We start from the raw sequence: 14135 nt of genomic DNA on the forward strand, positions 1-14135 counted from the left end.
TAAACTCCACCATCAACAGTGTCACCATCCTCAAACGGGTGACCATATTCCCGAATCAGAAGCCATGGATGAACAGCGAGGTCAGGCTACTGCTGAAAGCACGGGACACTGCTTTCAGGTCAGTCGATGCTCGAGCCTACAGTTCATCCAGGGCTAACCTGAAGAGGGGCATCAAGAAGGCCGAGCACTGCCATAAGCTCAGGATTGAGGAGCACTTCAACAACAACTCCGACCCCCGACGCATGTGGCAAGGCATCCAGGCCATCACGGACTATAGACCCACCAACACCACCCCCACATCCAGCGACGCCTCCTTCCTTGAGGAGCTTAACCACTTCTCTGGCCGCTTCGACAGGGACAATCTAGAGACAGCCATCAAGGCTGTGCTCCCTTGCTGATCACCAGCCCCTCACACTCACCCCCTATGACGTGTACGTGGCACTGAGTAGGACTAATGCACGTAAGGCTGCTGGCCCTGACGGCATCCCCGGGCACGTCCTCGGGGCCTGTGCTGCGCAGCTGACAGACATCTGGACTTACATCTTCAACCTGTCACTTGACCAAGCAGTTGTCCCCACGTGCCTTAAAACCACCTCCATCGTGCCGGTGCCAAAACACTCCACTGCGGGAGGCCTCAACGACTTCCGCCCAGTTGCACTTACTCCCATCATCACCAAGTGCTTCGAGAGGCTGGTCCTGGCACACCTCAAAGGCTGCCTACATTGGATCCCTATCAGTTTGCCTACCGCAAGAACAGGAGTACAGAGGTTGCCATCTCAACGGCACATCACTCCACCCTCTCCCACCTCGACAACAGAGACACAGAGAATGCTGTTCATCGATTACAGCTCAGCATTCAACACCATTATACCCTCTAAACTGATCACCAAACTCGGTAACCTGGGCATCGACCCCTCCCTCTGCAACTGGATACTGGACTTTCTAACCAACAGACCCCAGTCTGTTAGGTTAGACAAGCATACCTCTTCAACCATCACCCTGAACACTGGCGTTCCACAGGGATGTGTGCTGAGCCTCCTCCTCTACTCCCTCTTCACCTACGACTGCACACCTGTACATGATACTAACACCATCATCAAGTATGCAGATGATACAACGGTGATTGGCCTCATCAGCAACAACGATGAGTCGGCCTATAGGGAGGAGGTCCAGCTCCTAGCAGCATGGTGCACTGACAACAACCTGGCCCTTAACTCCAAGAAGACCAAGGAGCTCATTGTAGACTTCAGGAAGTCTAGGGGCGGCACGCACACCCCCATCCACATTAACGGGACGGAGGTGGAACGCGTTTCCAGCTTCAGGTTCCTGGGGGTCAACATCTCCGATAACCTCTCTTGGACCCACAATACCTCAACTCTGGTCAAGAAGGCTCACCAGCATCTCTTCTTCCTGAGGAGACTAAAGAAGGTCCATCTGTCCCCTCAGATTCTGGTGAACTTCTACCGCTGTACCATCGAGAGCATCCTTACCAACTGTATCACAGTATGGTATGGCAACTGCTCTGTCTCCGACCGGAAAGCACTGCAGAGGGTGGTGAAAATTGCCCAACGGTTCCTTGCTCCCCTCCATTGAGTCTGTCCAAAGCAAGCGTTGTCTGCGAAGGGCGCTCAGCATCGCCAAGGACTGCTCTCACCCCAACCACAGACTGTTTACCCTCCTACCATCCGGGAGGTGCTACAGGTCTCTCCGCTGCTGGACCAGCAGGTCCAGGAACAGCTTCTTCCCTGCAGCTGTTACACTGTACCTCGGTGATTGCCAATCCCCCCCCGGACACTCCTCCCACCAGGAAAAAAAGAATAATTGCACTACAATGACTGTATGCACGTAAATATATTTATTTATTGCTCATATTCTATGTCGCTCTTCTAGGGAGATGCTAACTAACTGCATTTCGTTGTCTCTGTACTGTACACTGCACAATGATAATAAAGTTTGAATCTGAATCTGAATTGACTGGGTTTTATGGACCTGCTCTGCCATAAACTGTCAGTAAGCTGATGCAGATTTTAATCATGAAGTTAATGCTGATCAATTGTGGACATTAATGAAAATGCTTCTCTTGCCAGCTGTTAAGTGCTCTGAACTTCCAGCGATTAAAAATGGGAAGTCGCCACGCACACCAAGTGGGGAAGAATTCTGGGGTTATGGAATGGTGGCTGAGTTTTCATGCAATGATGGCTATTCATTGATTGGTCCAAGCTCCATCACTTGTAAAACTACTGGACAGTGGAGTGGAGCGGCTCCGGAGTGCAAAGGTACGTTTGTCCTGAAGCAAAGTGTGCTTTAACTAGCACTTGTAACACATTTAATATTTCAAGTTCACACTTCTGCACATAGTCAGACTCTTATTTCATTAAAAACAAGAAGTGCTGGAGGAACTCAGTGGATCGGGCAGCATCTGTGGAGAAGGGACAATGTCATGGACTGGGAAAGTCTGAAAACCACCATACAATTTTATTAACAGAGCTGACTGCAGAAGTGTGAACTTGAAATATTAAATGTGTTATAAGTGCTAGTTAAAACACGTGTTTAATGGTTTTATAATGTGTGAAATGTGTACGTTTATTTACATCTTATAATAATATTCTTCCTTTTTTAGTTCTTGTAAATCTAACATCCCTCAAAACAAGTCTTTACCCAAACTACTATTTGTTTTTATTTTTAAATAAATCAGAGTCGAGAGTGTTGTATGTTCCGAAACAGAACGATGAAATTCTTACCTGCAGCAGCACAAAAAACATGTAATCAAAGTACGTTGTAAAACCAATAGTAAACAACAAAATAAATATTTTAGGAAGGAACTGCATTTGCTGATTTACGCTGAAGATAGACACAAAATGCAGGAGTAACATAGCGGGTCAGGCAGCATCTCTGGATAGAAGGAATGGGTGGTCATTCGGATCGAGACCCTACTTCGGACTGAGAGTCAGGGGAGTGGGAGGCACGGAGATATGGAAGGGTAAGGGGTAAAAACGAGCCATCAAAGGGGACGGAGATCACGGAAAATGTAGAATAGATCATATTTAGCTAGGGGAAGGTGACAACAAAGCAAACCAAGATAACATTTAATTAGGAAGACAGTCAGACTGGTCAGGGGGGACTGGGATGGAGAGGGAAAACAAGGATCACTTGAAATTGGAGAAGTCGACATTCATGTCTCCTTTAATATCTCGTTTTCACAACTTACCCTTCAATATCTGTCTCCCTCTCCCCTGACTCAGCCTGAAGGCTCTCGACCCAAAATGTCACTCATTCCTTCTATCCAGAAATGCTGCTTGTTCTGCTGAGTGACTACAGCATTTTGTGTCTATCTTCAAAATTATTGTGTATGTTTATGTGTGTGTGTGTGTGTGTGTGTGTGTGTGTGTGTCTGTGTGTCTGTGTGTAAATATACATACAGAATACTGGAGTAACTCACAGGATATGAGTCCCAGACTGATTCCTGGGATGTCAGGACTTTCATATGAAGAAAGACTGGAAAGACTCGGTTTGTACTCGCTAGAATTTAGAAGATTGAGGGGGGATCTTATAGAAACTTACAAAATTCTTAAGGGGTTGGACAGGCTAGATGCAGGAAGGTTGTTCCCGATGTTGGGGAAGTCCAGAACAAGGGGTCACAGTTTAAGGATAAGGGGGAAATCTGTTAGGACCGAGATGAGGAAAACTTTTTTCACACAGAGAGTGGTGAATCACTGGAATTCTCTCCCGCAGAAGGTAGTTGAGGCCAGTTCATTGGCTATATTTAAGAGGGAGTTAGATGTGGCCCTTGTGGCTAAAGGGATCAGGGGGTATGGAGAGAAGGCAGGTACGGGATACTGAGTTGGATGATCAGCCATGATCATATTGAATGGCGGTGCAGGCTCGAAGGGCCGAATGGCCTACACCTGCACCTATTTTCTATGTTTCTATGATATATCTCACACACGCAAGCAATAATAATGTGATATCAAACATTATGCCCCTGTCTATAGTACAGAGCCTAGTTGGAGGTTGTAGGTTTACTAGCTTGTTGGTTACATAGATACATAGACAATAAGTGTAGGAGCACCATTCAATGTGATCATGACTGATCATCTACAATCAGTACCCCGTTCCTGTTTTCTTCCCATATCCCTTGATTCCGCTAACCCTAAGAGCTCTAACTCTCTTTTGAATGCATCCAGTGAATAGGCCTCCCCAGGCAGAGAATCCCACAAATTCACAACTCTGTGAAAAAGTTTTACCTCATCTCAGTTCTAAATGGCCTAGCTCTTATTCTTGGGTTGTAGGGGTAGAAATACTGTTAAAGATGGCAATCTCTCTGAGGTAAAAACAGAAAATACCCAAATGCTCAGCAAGGCATCGGAGGGAACGTCAGCATTTCAGGCTGATGGCTTCATCAGAATTGGAAAGACTTAAAGATAAACTGGCTAGTGGAGAAAGAGTTGGGGGTGAGAGAAATGGTGGAAGCAGGGCTATTGACAATGGATTTGGGCTGAATGCAGTTAAGAATAAGTGATTCTAAAGCAAAATAACACGTTGGATATCAGACTTGAATGCCAAGTGGTAGAAATATTCTTCATGTCAGACAGCATGGCATTGGCTGGCATTGATAGTGTGGGATTGAGGCAGCGACTCTTGTCGATCCCTTCGATGGGGAGGGTAGTACCTGTGGCGGACTGGCAGTGTTCCCTGCTTTTTACAATCTTTCGTGTAGTTGTGGTTGGCTTATGATCTGCTGCCCACCAGAAATATGAGCTGCAAATGCTGGCAACGTGAAACAAAATGCTGCCCTTTGAACTGTTCTAGTTTATCTAAATATTTATGTACATTTAAGTATTTTGACCAAAATTAATTTTAAAAAAATGTATCTTTCTATTCTCTTTATTTTAATGTCATAAATGGGTCTGCATGCATTTGAATGCTTTAAGATGCTCAGTATAACAAATGTTTGTTCCTTTATCAGATGTAAAATGTCTGTACCCCGGGACTCCTGCACATGGCCGCATGATAGGAGGATTTGCTGATGTATATGTGTACGGTCATGAAATCACCTTCCGCTGTGACAAAGGTTATGTGATGAAGGGAAAGCGCGTCATTAAATGTAACGAGAATAATGAATTTGTACCCCCACCGCCCACCTGCCAAGCAGGTGAGTGGACCAATCCTACACTACAGGGTGGAGTTGGATCTGCACTGGTGGGAAATTCCGAATAAACATTGTGTTTACATGGTTTACTCCTTCACACCTAGAAATGCTTTCTATTGTGAAACAAATACTGGTCATGTCACCAAATAACATCCATCACTGCCATGGTTTATGGATGCATTTAAAAAAAGTGTGGGGGGGGGGGGAATACAGTGTTAGAAATCTGTAATGCATGTATGGTGAGAGAAATAGTCAATGTTTCAGGGTGCTATTCAAGATTCAGAAATGCCTACTGATGGACGACTGAGGGTTCTGCGATATTCAGGCTGGAGGTCTGTGGAAGGTACACAAAATTGCTGGGGAAACTCAGCGGGTGCAGCAGCATCTATGGAGCGAAGGAAATAGGCGACGTTTCGGGCCGAAACCCTTCTTCAGACTCAGGCTGGAGGTCTGTGGAGTTCTGCCGGGACCTGTGTTTGATTGTGATGCATATAAATTACTTTGTTTTGCACAGAGGTGGTGCGTGCTGCTGGGGGTGGCGTGTGGGGGGGGGGGTGTGCTTCTGGGGATAGTGTGTGTGGGGGGGGGGGTGTCAGGGGGGTGTGTGCTGCTGGTGGGGGGGGGGGGAGTGCTGTTGACGGTGTGTGGGGGGGGGTGTGTGCTGTTGGCGGTTGGCGGTGTGTGTCTGCTGCGGGGGGGAGGGGGTGCTGCTGGCAGGGGGGGGAGTGCTGTTGGCGGTGTGTGGGGGGGGGTGTGTGCTGCTGGGGTGGCAGTGGAGGCAGATGCAATCGTGGTGTTTAAGGGACTCTGATAGGCACATGGATTATACATGTATGACATGGATTAATTGCAGGCAGATAAAAGTTGGTCTTGGCATCATTGCTTCATTTAAAAGACATTTGGTTAGGTACATGGATGGGAAAGGTTTAGAGGGATATGGACCAAGAATGGGCAGGCGGGACGAGCGTAGATGGGGCATCTTGGTTAGCATGGGCGTTGCGCCAAAGGACCTTTTTTCATGCTGTATGACTATTGTGGGCTGAGGGGCCTGTTCCTGTACTGAACTGTGCGGCATTCGGCTTTTTACATTTTGTTTTGTCTGAATGGAGCAAAATAGCAAAAATACGTGCAGGAGTAGGCCATTCTGTCCTTCAGGCCAGTACTGCCGTGGCTGATCATCTAAAATCAGTACGCCCTTCCTGCTTTTCCCCATATCCCTTGTTTCCTTAGGCCCAAAGAGCTAAATCTAAACTAAAAGTGAAAGCATAGTTGCAAAATTTGATAGGGAAATTAGTTGTTGGGAGGCAGAGTTCACACATGTGTGCTGCCTGTGTGGAGTTTGCACGTGCTTTCCCCGCAACCTCCCTGTGCTGATTGAAGTGGTAATACAGTAACTAAATTTGTCACTGGGATCCTATTGAATGGGCAAAAGAGCTGCAAGGCAATCTCCTGATCCAATTTACGATGCTTTTGCGACAAAAAGAATTGAAAACTGAGTGGGCAAAGACCTCGTAAATGAATCCTCTCATGGAAAAAGGTGGGAATGTCCAATTTGGCAGGATATTAGTAGCTTGTGAACGGACAGGTCAAAGGAGACTAGCCCTAAGTCTTGGCACACTTGGATGCCCAGTAGAGTCACAGTCAGAATTCGAAACATAGAAAGTTAGATTTCTTGTGGTGTTCTTCAGTACGCATTTGAAAGTGGTTCTACCCAGAGGATACAAGAACCCCCCCACCCCCCCCCACGTAAGCATGTAAAGTGGACTTGTCTCTAGTCACGCCTCATTATCCCTAATCTTGTTGTAGATGTGCACAGACATTACATTCACGTGGGCCCCCGTGTCTAGCTTGGCCTTCACTGGCTTGTTATTAATTGTCATTGGAACAGAAGGATCCAGAATCTTACCAGCTGTGTGATGGAGTGAATGCACAGTTGACTCCTCATGTGTTAATTGGATCGTCCTAGTGGGCAGAGTCGAGCTGGTCTTGAGATTCAGGAATAATGAGACCTTTACTAGAGACGTCCACTTTACATGTTTATAACACTTCTGACACCATGTAAATATGCAAACTACAATCTGGAGTTCAAGATCATCTTTAATCGGTACCCATAGTATAGCGGTATAGCGGATTGTTAGTTCATCGTTACCGCTTCCCAGACTGACCAGTATAGCAAGTGGGTGTTAGTATGAAGCATACAGTAAGGTGGGGTTAGTGATGCTATTTCTACTATGATTGGTTCACATGCAATAACCAATCTACAGACGTAAATAACAATTGTGTCAAAGGGGGAGCTTGGAGTATTTCAGAAATACAATAACTAAATTATTTTACCCCCTGAAAGATTTTGAAAAATAGTTTTTAATAGCTGTATGGAGGGAGGTTGTAAGTGTATTGTGCTGCTTTTTTGAACCGTGTAAGTTTAACAAAAAATGTTTGTGTGTATTCAAGCGTTTTGAATATAAAATTAAAAAGCATTTGTTCAGGGTATTTTAGCGTTGTAAATGTATCTGCATGCTTTTGAAAGCTTTCCATGACGAGCACAAACACATGTTTTGTTCTTCAATCAGCTATTCAATGCCCGAAGCCCAAGCTTTCTGAACATCTCAACATCACAGAAGGATCTAAATCTGTATATAGAAACGATGATGAAATCACCTTCGCCTGCCAAGATGGTTATGTGATGGATGGAAAGAGTGTCATTAAATGTGGAGGGGACGGTAAATTTGTTCCCTCACCGCCCACCTGCAAACGTGGTGAGTGAACCATTCCTACACTAGAGGCTAGAACTGCATCTGCAATGAAAGGCTATTCCCAGTAAACATTGCGTCTCGCTGGCTTGCTCCTCTTAACTCCTGTAAACTCTTTTGTGATTTAAGAGTACAATAGACAATATATGCAGGAGTGGGCCATTCGGCCCCTTCGGGCCAGCACCGCCATTCACTGATACAATGCGTTAACCGCTGAGATCACAGCACCGATCCCTGTGGCATGGAACTGCCTACATCTTGGACCTGAAACATTAACTATTTCTCTCGCCACACATGCTGTTTGTACTTTAGACTTTCAACATCAGCAATATTTACTTTCCAATGTGTCTGTAAACAATAGCAACCATGGATCTCATTTAGAAATGTGAGCAATCTTTCTTCGAAAGAGGAAGGAAGATTCTAAGGGGAATAAGGAGCAGGGAGTATAGGAGCAGGGAGGTTCTACTGCAGTTGTACAGGGTCTTGGTGAGACCACACCTGGAGTATTGCGTACAGTTTTGGTCTCCAAATCTGAGGAAGGACATTATTGCCATAGAGGGAGTGCAGAGAAGGTTCACCAGACTGATTCCTGGGATGTCAGGACTGTCTTATGAAGAAAGACTGGATAGACTTGGTTTATACTCTCTAGAATTTAGGAGATTGAGAGGGGATCTTATAGAAACTTACAAAATTCTTAAGGGGTTGGACAGGCTAGATGCAGGAAGTTTGCTCCCGATGTTGGGGAAGTCCAGGACAAGGGGTCACAGCTTAAGGATAAGGGGGAAATCCTTTAAAACCGAGATGAGAAGAACTTTTTTCACACAGAGAGTGGTGAATCTCTGGAACTCTCTGCCACAGAGGGTAGTCGAGGCCAGTTCATTGGCTATATTTAAGAGGGAGTTAGATGTGGCCCTTGTGGCTAAGGGGATCAGAGGGTATGGAGAGAAGGCAGGTACGGGATACTGAGTTGGATGATCAGCCATGATCATATTGAATGGCGGTGCAGGCTCGAAGGGCCGAATGGCCTACTCCTGCACCTAATTTCTATGTTTCTAAATGTAGTGAGGAGACAAGCTTGGGTATTTCGCTTGGGTACTCTACACCCTAGCAGTATCAACATTGACTTCTATAATTTTAGATAGCCCTTGTCTTCCCCCTCCCCCTCCGGCTTCCCAGCTCTCCTTCTATTCCTACTGTCTCTGCCTCTTCCTTCCTTTTTCCCGCGCCCCCCCCCGCATCAGTCTGAAGAAGGGTCTTGACCCAAAACGTCGCCTATTCCTTCTCTCCATAGATGCTGCCTCGCCCGCTGAGTTTCTCCAGCATTTTATGTCCACCTTCGATTTTTCCAGCATCTGCATTAGTTTCTTAAATAGATCTTGGAGAAGATCTTGAACTAGCGGCACGAACGAATGAATGACCGACGGTGGCGCCCCTGGTTTCACTCCGGTGGTGGAAATATTATTGTAACTTATACTATGTTTACATGTTAATAATAGCATTAATTTTAACATGTTAACATAGAAATCGTCATTGCAATCACGGTACAACTAGAGAAAATAGCATGACCTTTTAGCAAAACAGACTTTAGGCACTCGATCATGAAAAAGGCATTATCTTGGTGAAATCATCAAAAAAGGCACGAAAAGGTGCATGACATTTATGGCAAAATCCTCGCCCTATTCATAACAAGAGGAGTTGAGTATAGGAGCAAAAATGTCCATCTGCAGTTGTACAGGGCCCTAGTGAGACCACAACTGGAGTATTGTGTGCAGTTTTGGTCTCCAGATTTGAGGAAGGACTTTCTTGCTATTGAGGGAGTGCAGCGTAGGTTCACGAGGTTAATTCCCGGGATGGCGGGACTGTCATATGTTGATAGAATGGAGCAGCTGGGCTTGTATACTCTGGAATTTAGAAGGATGAGAGGTTATCTTATTGAAACGTACAAGATTATTAAGGGGTTGGACACGCTAGAGGCAGGAAACATGTTCCTGATGTTGGGGGAGTCCAGAACCAGGGGCCACAGTTTAAGAATAACGGGTAAGCCATTTAGAACAGAGATGAGGAAACACTTTTTCACCCTAAAAGTTGTGAATCTGTGGAATTCTGTCTGGGAAGGCAGTGGAGGCCAATTCTCTGGATGCTTTCAAGAGAGAGTTAGATAGAGCTCTTAAAGATGGTGGAGTCGAGGGATATTGCGAGAAGGCAGGAACAGAGTACTGATTATGGATGGTCAGCCATGATCACGTTGAATGGTGGTGCTGGCTCGAGGAGCTCGAGGACAAAGGACATTTATTGTCACATACACCAATTGGTGAAGTGAAATTTGAGTTGCCATTTGCAGCACACCAATAAAAATAAAACACATTAAAGAATTTAACATTGAACGTTAAAAACATCCCCCCACAATGCTTCCCACTGTGAGGGAAGGCAACAAAGTCCTCTTCCTCTTGTTCACCCATGGTCGGGCCTATTGAGGCCTCCGCAGTCGCCGTGACTGCGGCCCAATGTTACAGGCCCTCTAGCCGGATGATGGAGCTCCGGCGTCGGGAGAACACTCTCAGCGGCTTGGAGTGTCTGGAACGGCCGTTTCCTCCTCGGAGTCCGCGCTGGTCGGAGCTCCAACACTGGTGATCTCGGCGAAAGATCCCAGGCTCCGTGGTGTTTAAACCCAGCGCCGCCCGCAGCTGGACGCTCCGCGATGTTGGAGTCGATGGTCTCAGCACTCTAGAGCTTACCGCACGGTGACCCGCGTAAGGCATCGCCCACTTCACGATGGTGCTTCAGCGCTGTGCCGCTGCCGAAGCTGAGGTTCTAGCTGGTCCCGGCAGGAAACGCCGCTCCAATCCCGTTGGTAGGCAGCGAGGAAGGGGCGAAGATGGGGCTCGGAGGAAAGCCGCATCCCCGACCAGGTAGGGACTGAGAAATGCAGTTTCCCCCTTCCCCTCCCCACCACCCCCCACAGAAAAAGACTAGACCTCCAAAACAAAAACTTTCAACACACTAAAAATAAAAAAAAGGTTGAAAGGACAAACAGCTGCAGGCAAGGGCAGCCTTACTCGGCGAGGAGAATGCCTGCTCCTGTATCTATTGTCATGAATGGATCTGGATGCTTTTCATTGCTTTTGGATGTCCGGTAGAAACACATGCTTTGTTCTTCAATCACATGTCAAATGTCACATGTCAAATGAAAAGTTGAGAATCACATGTCAAAAGATCTGTTGAGAAACAATTTAATTTGCTGGCAGTACACGTGGCAATTAAACACTCCAGACTCTACTAGAATACAAAAACAGCGATGTAATGCTGAGGCTCTATAAGGCAATGATTCAGAGCACATTTGGAATATTGTGAGCAATTTTGGGCCCCATATCTGAGGAAGGATTTGCTGGCGCTGGAGAGGGTCCAGTGGAGGTTGACAAGAATGATCCCAGGAATGAGTTGGTTATCATAGGGTGAAAGTTTGATGGCACTGGGCCAGTAGTCACTGGAGTTTGGAAGGATGAGATTTCATTGAAACTTGCTGACTAGTGAAAGGCTTGGATAGAGTGGAGAGTATGTTTCTACTAATGGGAGAGTCTAGAGTTCTAGTCACCTGCAAACTTGGTGAGTGAACCATTCCTACACTAGAGGCTAGAACTGAATCTGCTTTGTTACTTACTTACTGCCTATTCTGCCTCCTGGCATGTAGGGCAGCAACGAAGGTCCTCCACTCCTGGAAGTCCATCATGCCCAGTAGTGTTGATTCCTTCAGTTGCTGTTTACGTAACATATTTGTTTTACGAAACCGCCAGCCTGGAGGTCCAGTGAATCGCTCTTCGTCTCGCCTCTACCCTTCGACCAAGGGGAGACCCTAACAGGAGACGAATCTCCCGCTGGCATAGCTCTAGGGGTCACTGAGACACACAAGCTCCCCGACCACGACAAGGTTGCAATCTAACGGGGAGATAGAACTGCATCTGCAATGAAAGGCTATTCCCAGTAAACGTTGGCCTCGGTAGCTTGCTCCTCTTATCTCCTGTAAACTCTTTAAAATTTGAGCTTTTGTGATTTAAGAGTAAGATAAATATTGCTCACATTTCTAAATTAGATCCATGGTTGCTATTGTTTATGGACACATTGGAACGTAAATATTGCTGATGTTCAAAGTCTAAAGTACAAACTGCATGTGTGGAGAGAGAAATAGTTCATGCTTCAGGTCGGTGACCAAGGTGTAAGCAGTTCCGTGCCGCGGGGATCGGTGCTGTGATCTCAGTGGTTAACGCATTGTATCAGTGTTTTGGCCTTTATGTTTGGAGAAATGCATTGAATACATTTGGTAAAGAATGAATAGAACAAGTACGTCATCATCGTCTACAGCTCCGTATTCATCACCGTCATCCCCACTAAACCTACAATCAAAGGCGTACAACAGAACCTCTGTTTGTTCTGATTACTTTGGCACCTCAACTCTTTGGTGGGAACAAAAGGAGAGAAGCTCCAGTACTGGGTGAATGGGTCAGGCAGCATCTGTGGGCAGTTGATGTTTCTGATCCAGATCCTTCTGTCTAGATCAGAGGTACGGTCTGAAATATTGCCTGCCCACTTTACTCTCCAGATACTGCCCGGCCTACTGAGTTCCTCCTGCTTCTCTCCCTGCCTTACTAGAAATCCCAGCATCCACAAAAGCCAGCTCTTTTCCTCTTCCCACAGATACCGCCGACCCTGCTGAGTAACATCTGCACCTTTTCTTGTTTCTTCATTTGCTGGGGTTCCATGATTGCAACTTTAATCCTCTATTCTTTCTTCACAGGTACCGGGGCGAGCAACGGAACGAATGTTGGTAAGTTTGGAAAGCCAGATAATTCACGCTGTTCTCTATTTTTATCGTCTATGTTAAACATGCACAAGGATTGACACAGTTTTGGTATTGGTACTGAAATACAGTGAGAGATTTTGTACAGAGGGTGGTTGGTGTATGGAACGAGCTGACAGGTGGTAGTTGAGGCAGGTAGTCTAACAACAGTGGGCAGGTACATGGGTAGGGAAGGTTTAGAGGGATACGTGCCAATGTGGGCAGGTGGGACTGGTGTAGATGGGGCATCTTGGTCAGCATGGGGGTGTCGTGCTTAACTTTCTTTGGCATAGAAACATAGAAATTAGGTGCAGGAGTAGGCATTCGGCCCTTCGAGCCTGCACCGCCATTCAATATGATCATGGCTGATCATCCAACTCAGTATCCCGTACCTGCCTTCTCTCCATACCCTCTAATCCCCTTAGCCACAAGGGCCACATCTAACTCCCTCTTAAATATAGCCAATGAACTGGCCTCGACTACCCTCTGTGGCAGAGAGTTCCAGAGATTCACCACTCTCTGTGTGAAAAAAGTTCTTCTCATCTCGGTTTTAAAGGATTTCCCCCTTATCCTTAAGCTGTGACCCCTTGTCCTGGACTTCCCCAGCATCGGGAGCAATCTTCCAGCATCTAGCCTGTCCAACCCCTTAAGAATTTTGTAAGTTTCTATAAGATCCCCTCTCAATCTCCTAAATTCTCAAGTTCAAGTTCAAGTGAGTTTATTGTCATGTGTCCCTGTATAGGACAATGAAATTCTTGCTTTGCTTAAGCACACAGAAAATAGTAGGCATTTACTACAAAACAGATAAATGTGTCCATATACCGTGATATAAATATATACACACATGAATAAATAAACTGGTAGTGCAAATAACAGAAAGTGGTTGCTAATAATCAGAGTTTTGTCCGAGCCAGGTTTAATAGCCTGATGGCTGAGGGGAAGTAGCTATTCCTGAACCTGGAGTAGCCTGAACCTGATTCCTGAATCTAGAGAGTATAAACCAAGTCTATCCAGTCTTTCATCATAAGACAGTCCTGACATCCCAGGAATCAGTCTGCTGAACCTTCTCTGTACTCCCTCTATGGCAATAATGTCCTTCCTCAGATTTGGAGACCAAAACTGTACGCAATACTCCAGGTGTGGTCTCACCAAGACCCTGTACAACTGCAGTAGAACCTCCCTGCTCCTATACTCAAATCCTTTTGCTATGAAAGCTAACATACCATTCGCTTTCTTCACTGCCTGCTGCACCTGCATGCCTACTTTCAATGAATGGTGTACCATGACACCCAGGTCTCGCTGCATCTCCCCTTTTCCTAGTCGGCCACCATTTAGATAATAGTCTGCTTTCCTGTTTTTGCCACCAAAATGGATAACCTCACATTAATCCACATTATACTGCATC

General features: G+C 46.0%; 1 protein-coding gene across 1 annotated transcript in view; it reads left to right on the top strand.

Annotated features, from left to right (window-relative positions):
- LOC116986663 (C4b-binding protein alpha chain-like) overlaps nt 1–12792 on the top strand; it is a 325485-nt gene extending 312693 nt beyond the window's left edge. The window contains exons 6-7 of the mRNA XM_033042235.1: nt 7720–7905; nt 12689–12792. Of these exons, the coding sequence (XP_032898126.1) occupies nt 7720–7905; nt 12689–12792 (290 nt within the window). The remainder of the gene's footprint in view (nt 1–7719; nt 7906–12688) is intronic.
- Nucleotides 12793–14135: the final 1343 nt, after the last annotated feature.

Source organism: Amblyraja radiata, chromosome 24, assembly GCF_010909765.2.
Source record: "Amblyraja radiata isolate CabotCenter1 chromosome 24, sAmbRad1.1.pri, whole genome shotgun sequence".
Lineage (NCBI taxonomy): Eukaryota > Metazoa > Chordata > Chondrichthyes > Rajiformes > Rajidae > Amblyraja > Amblyraja radiata.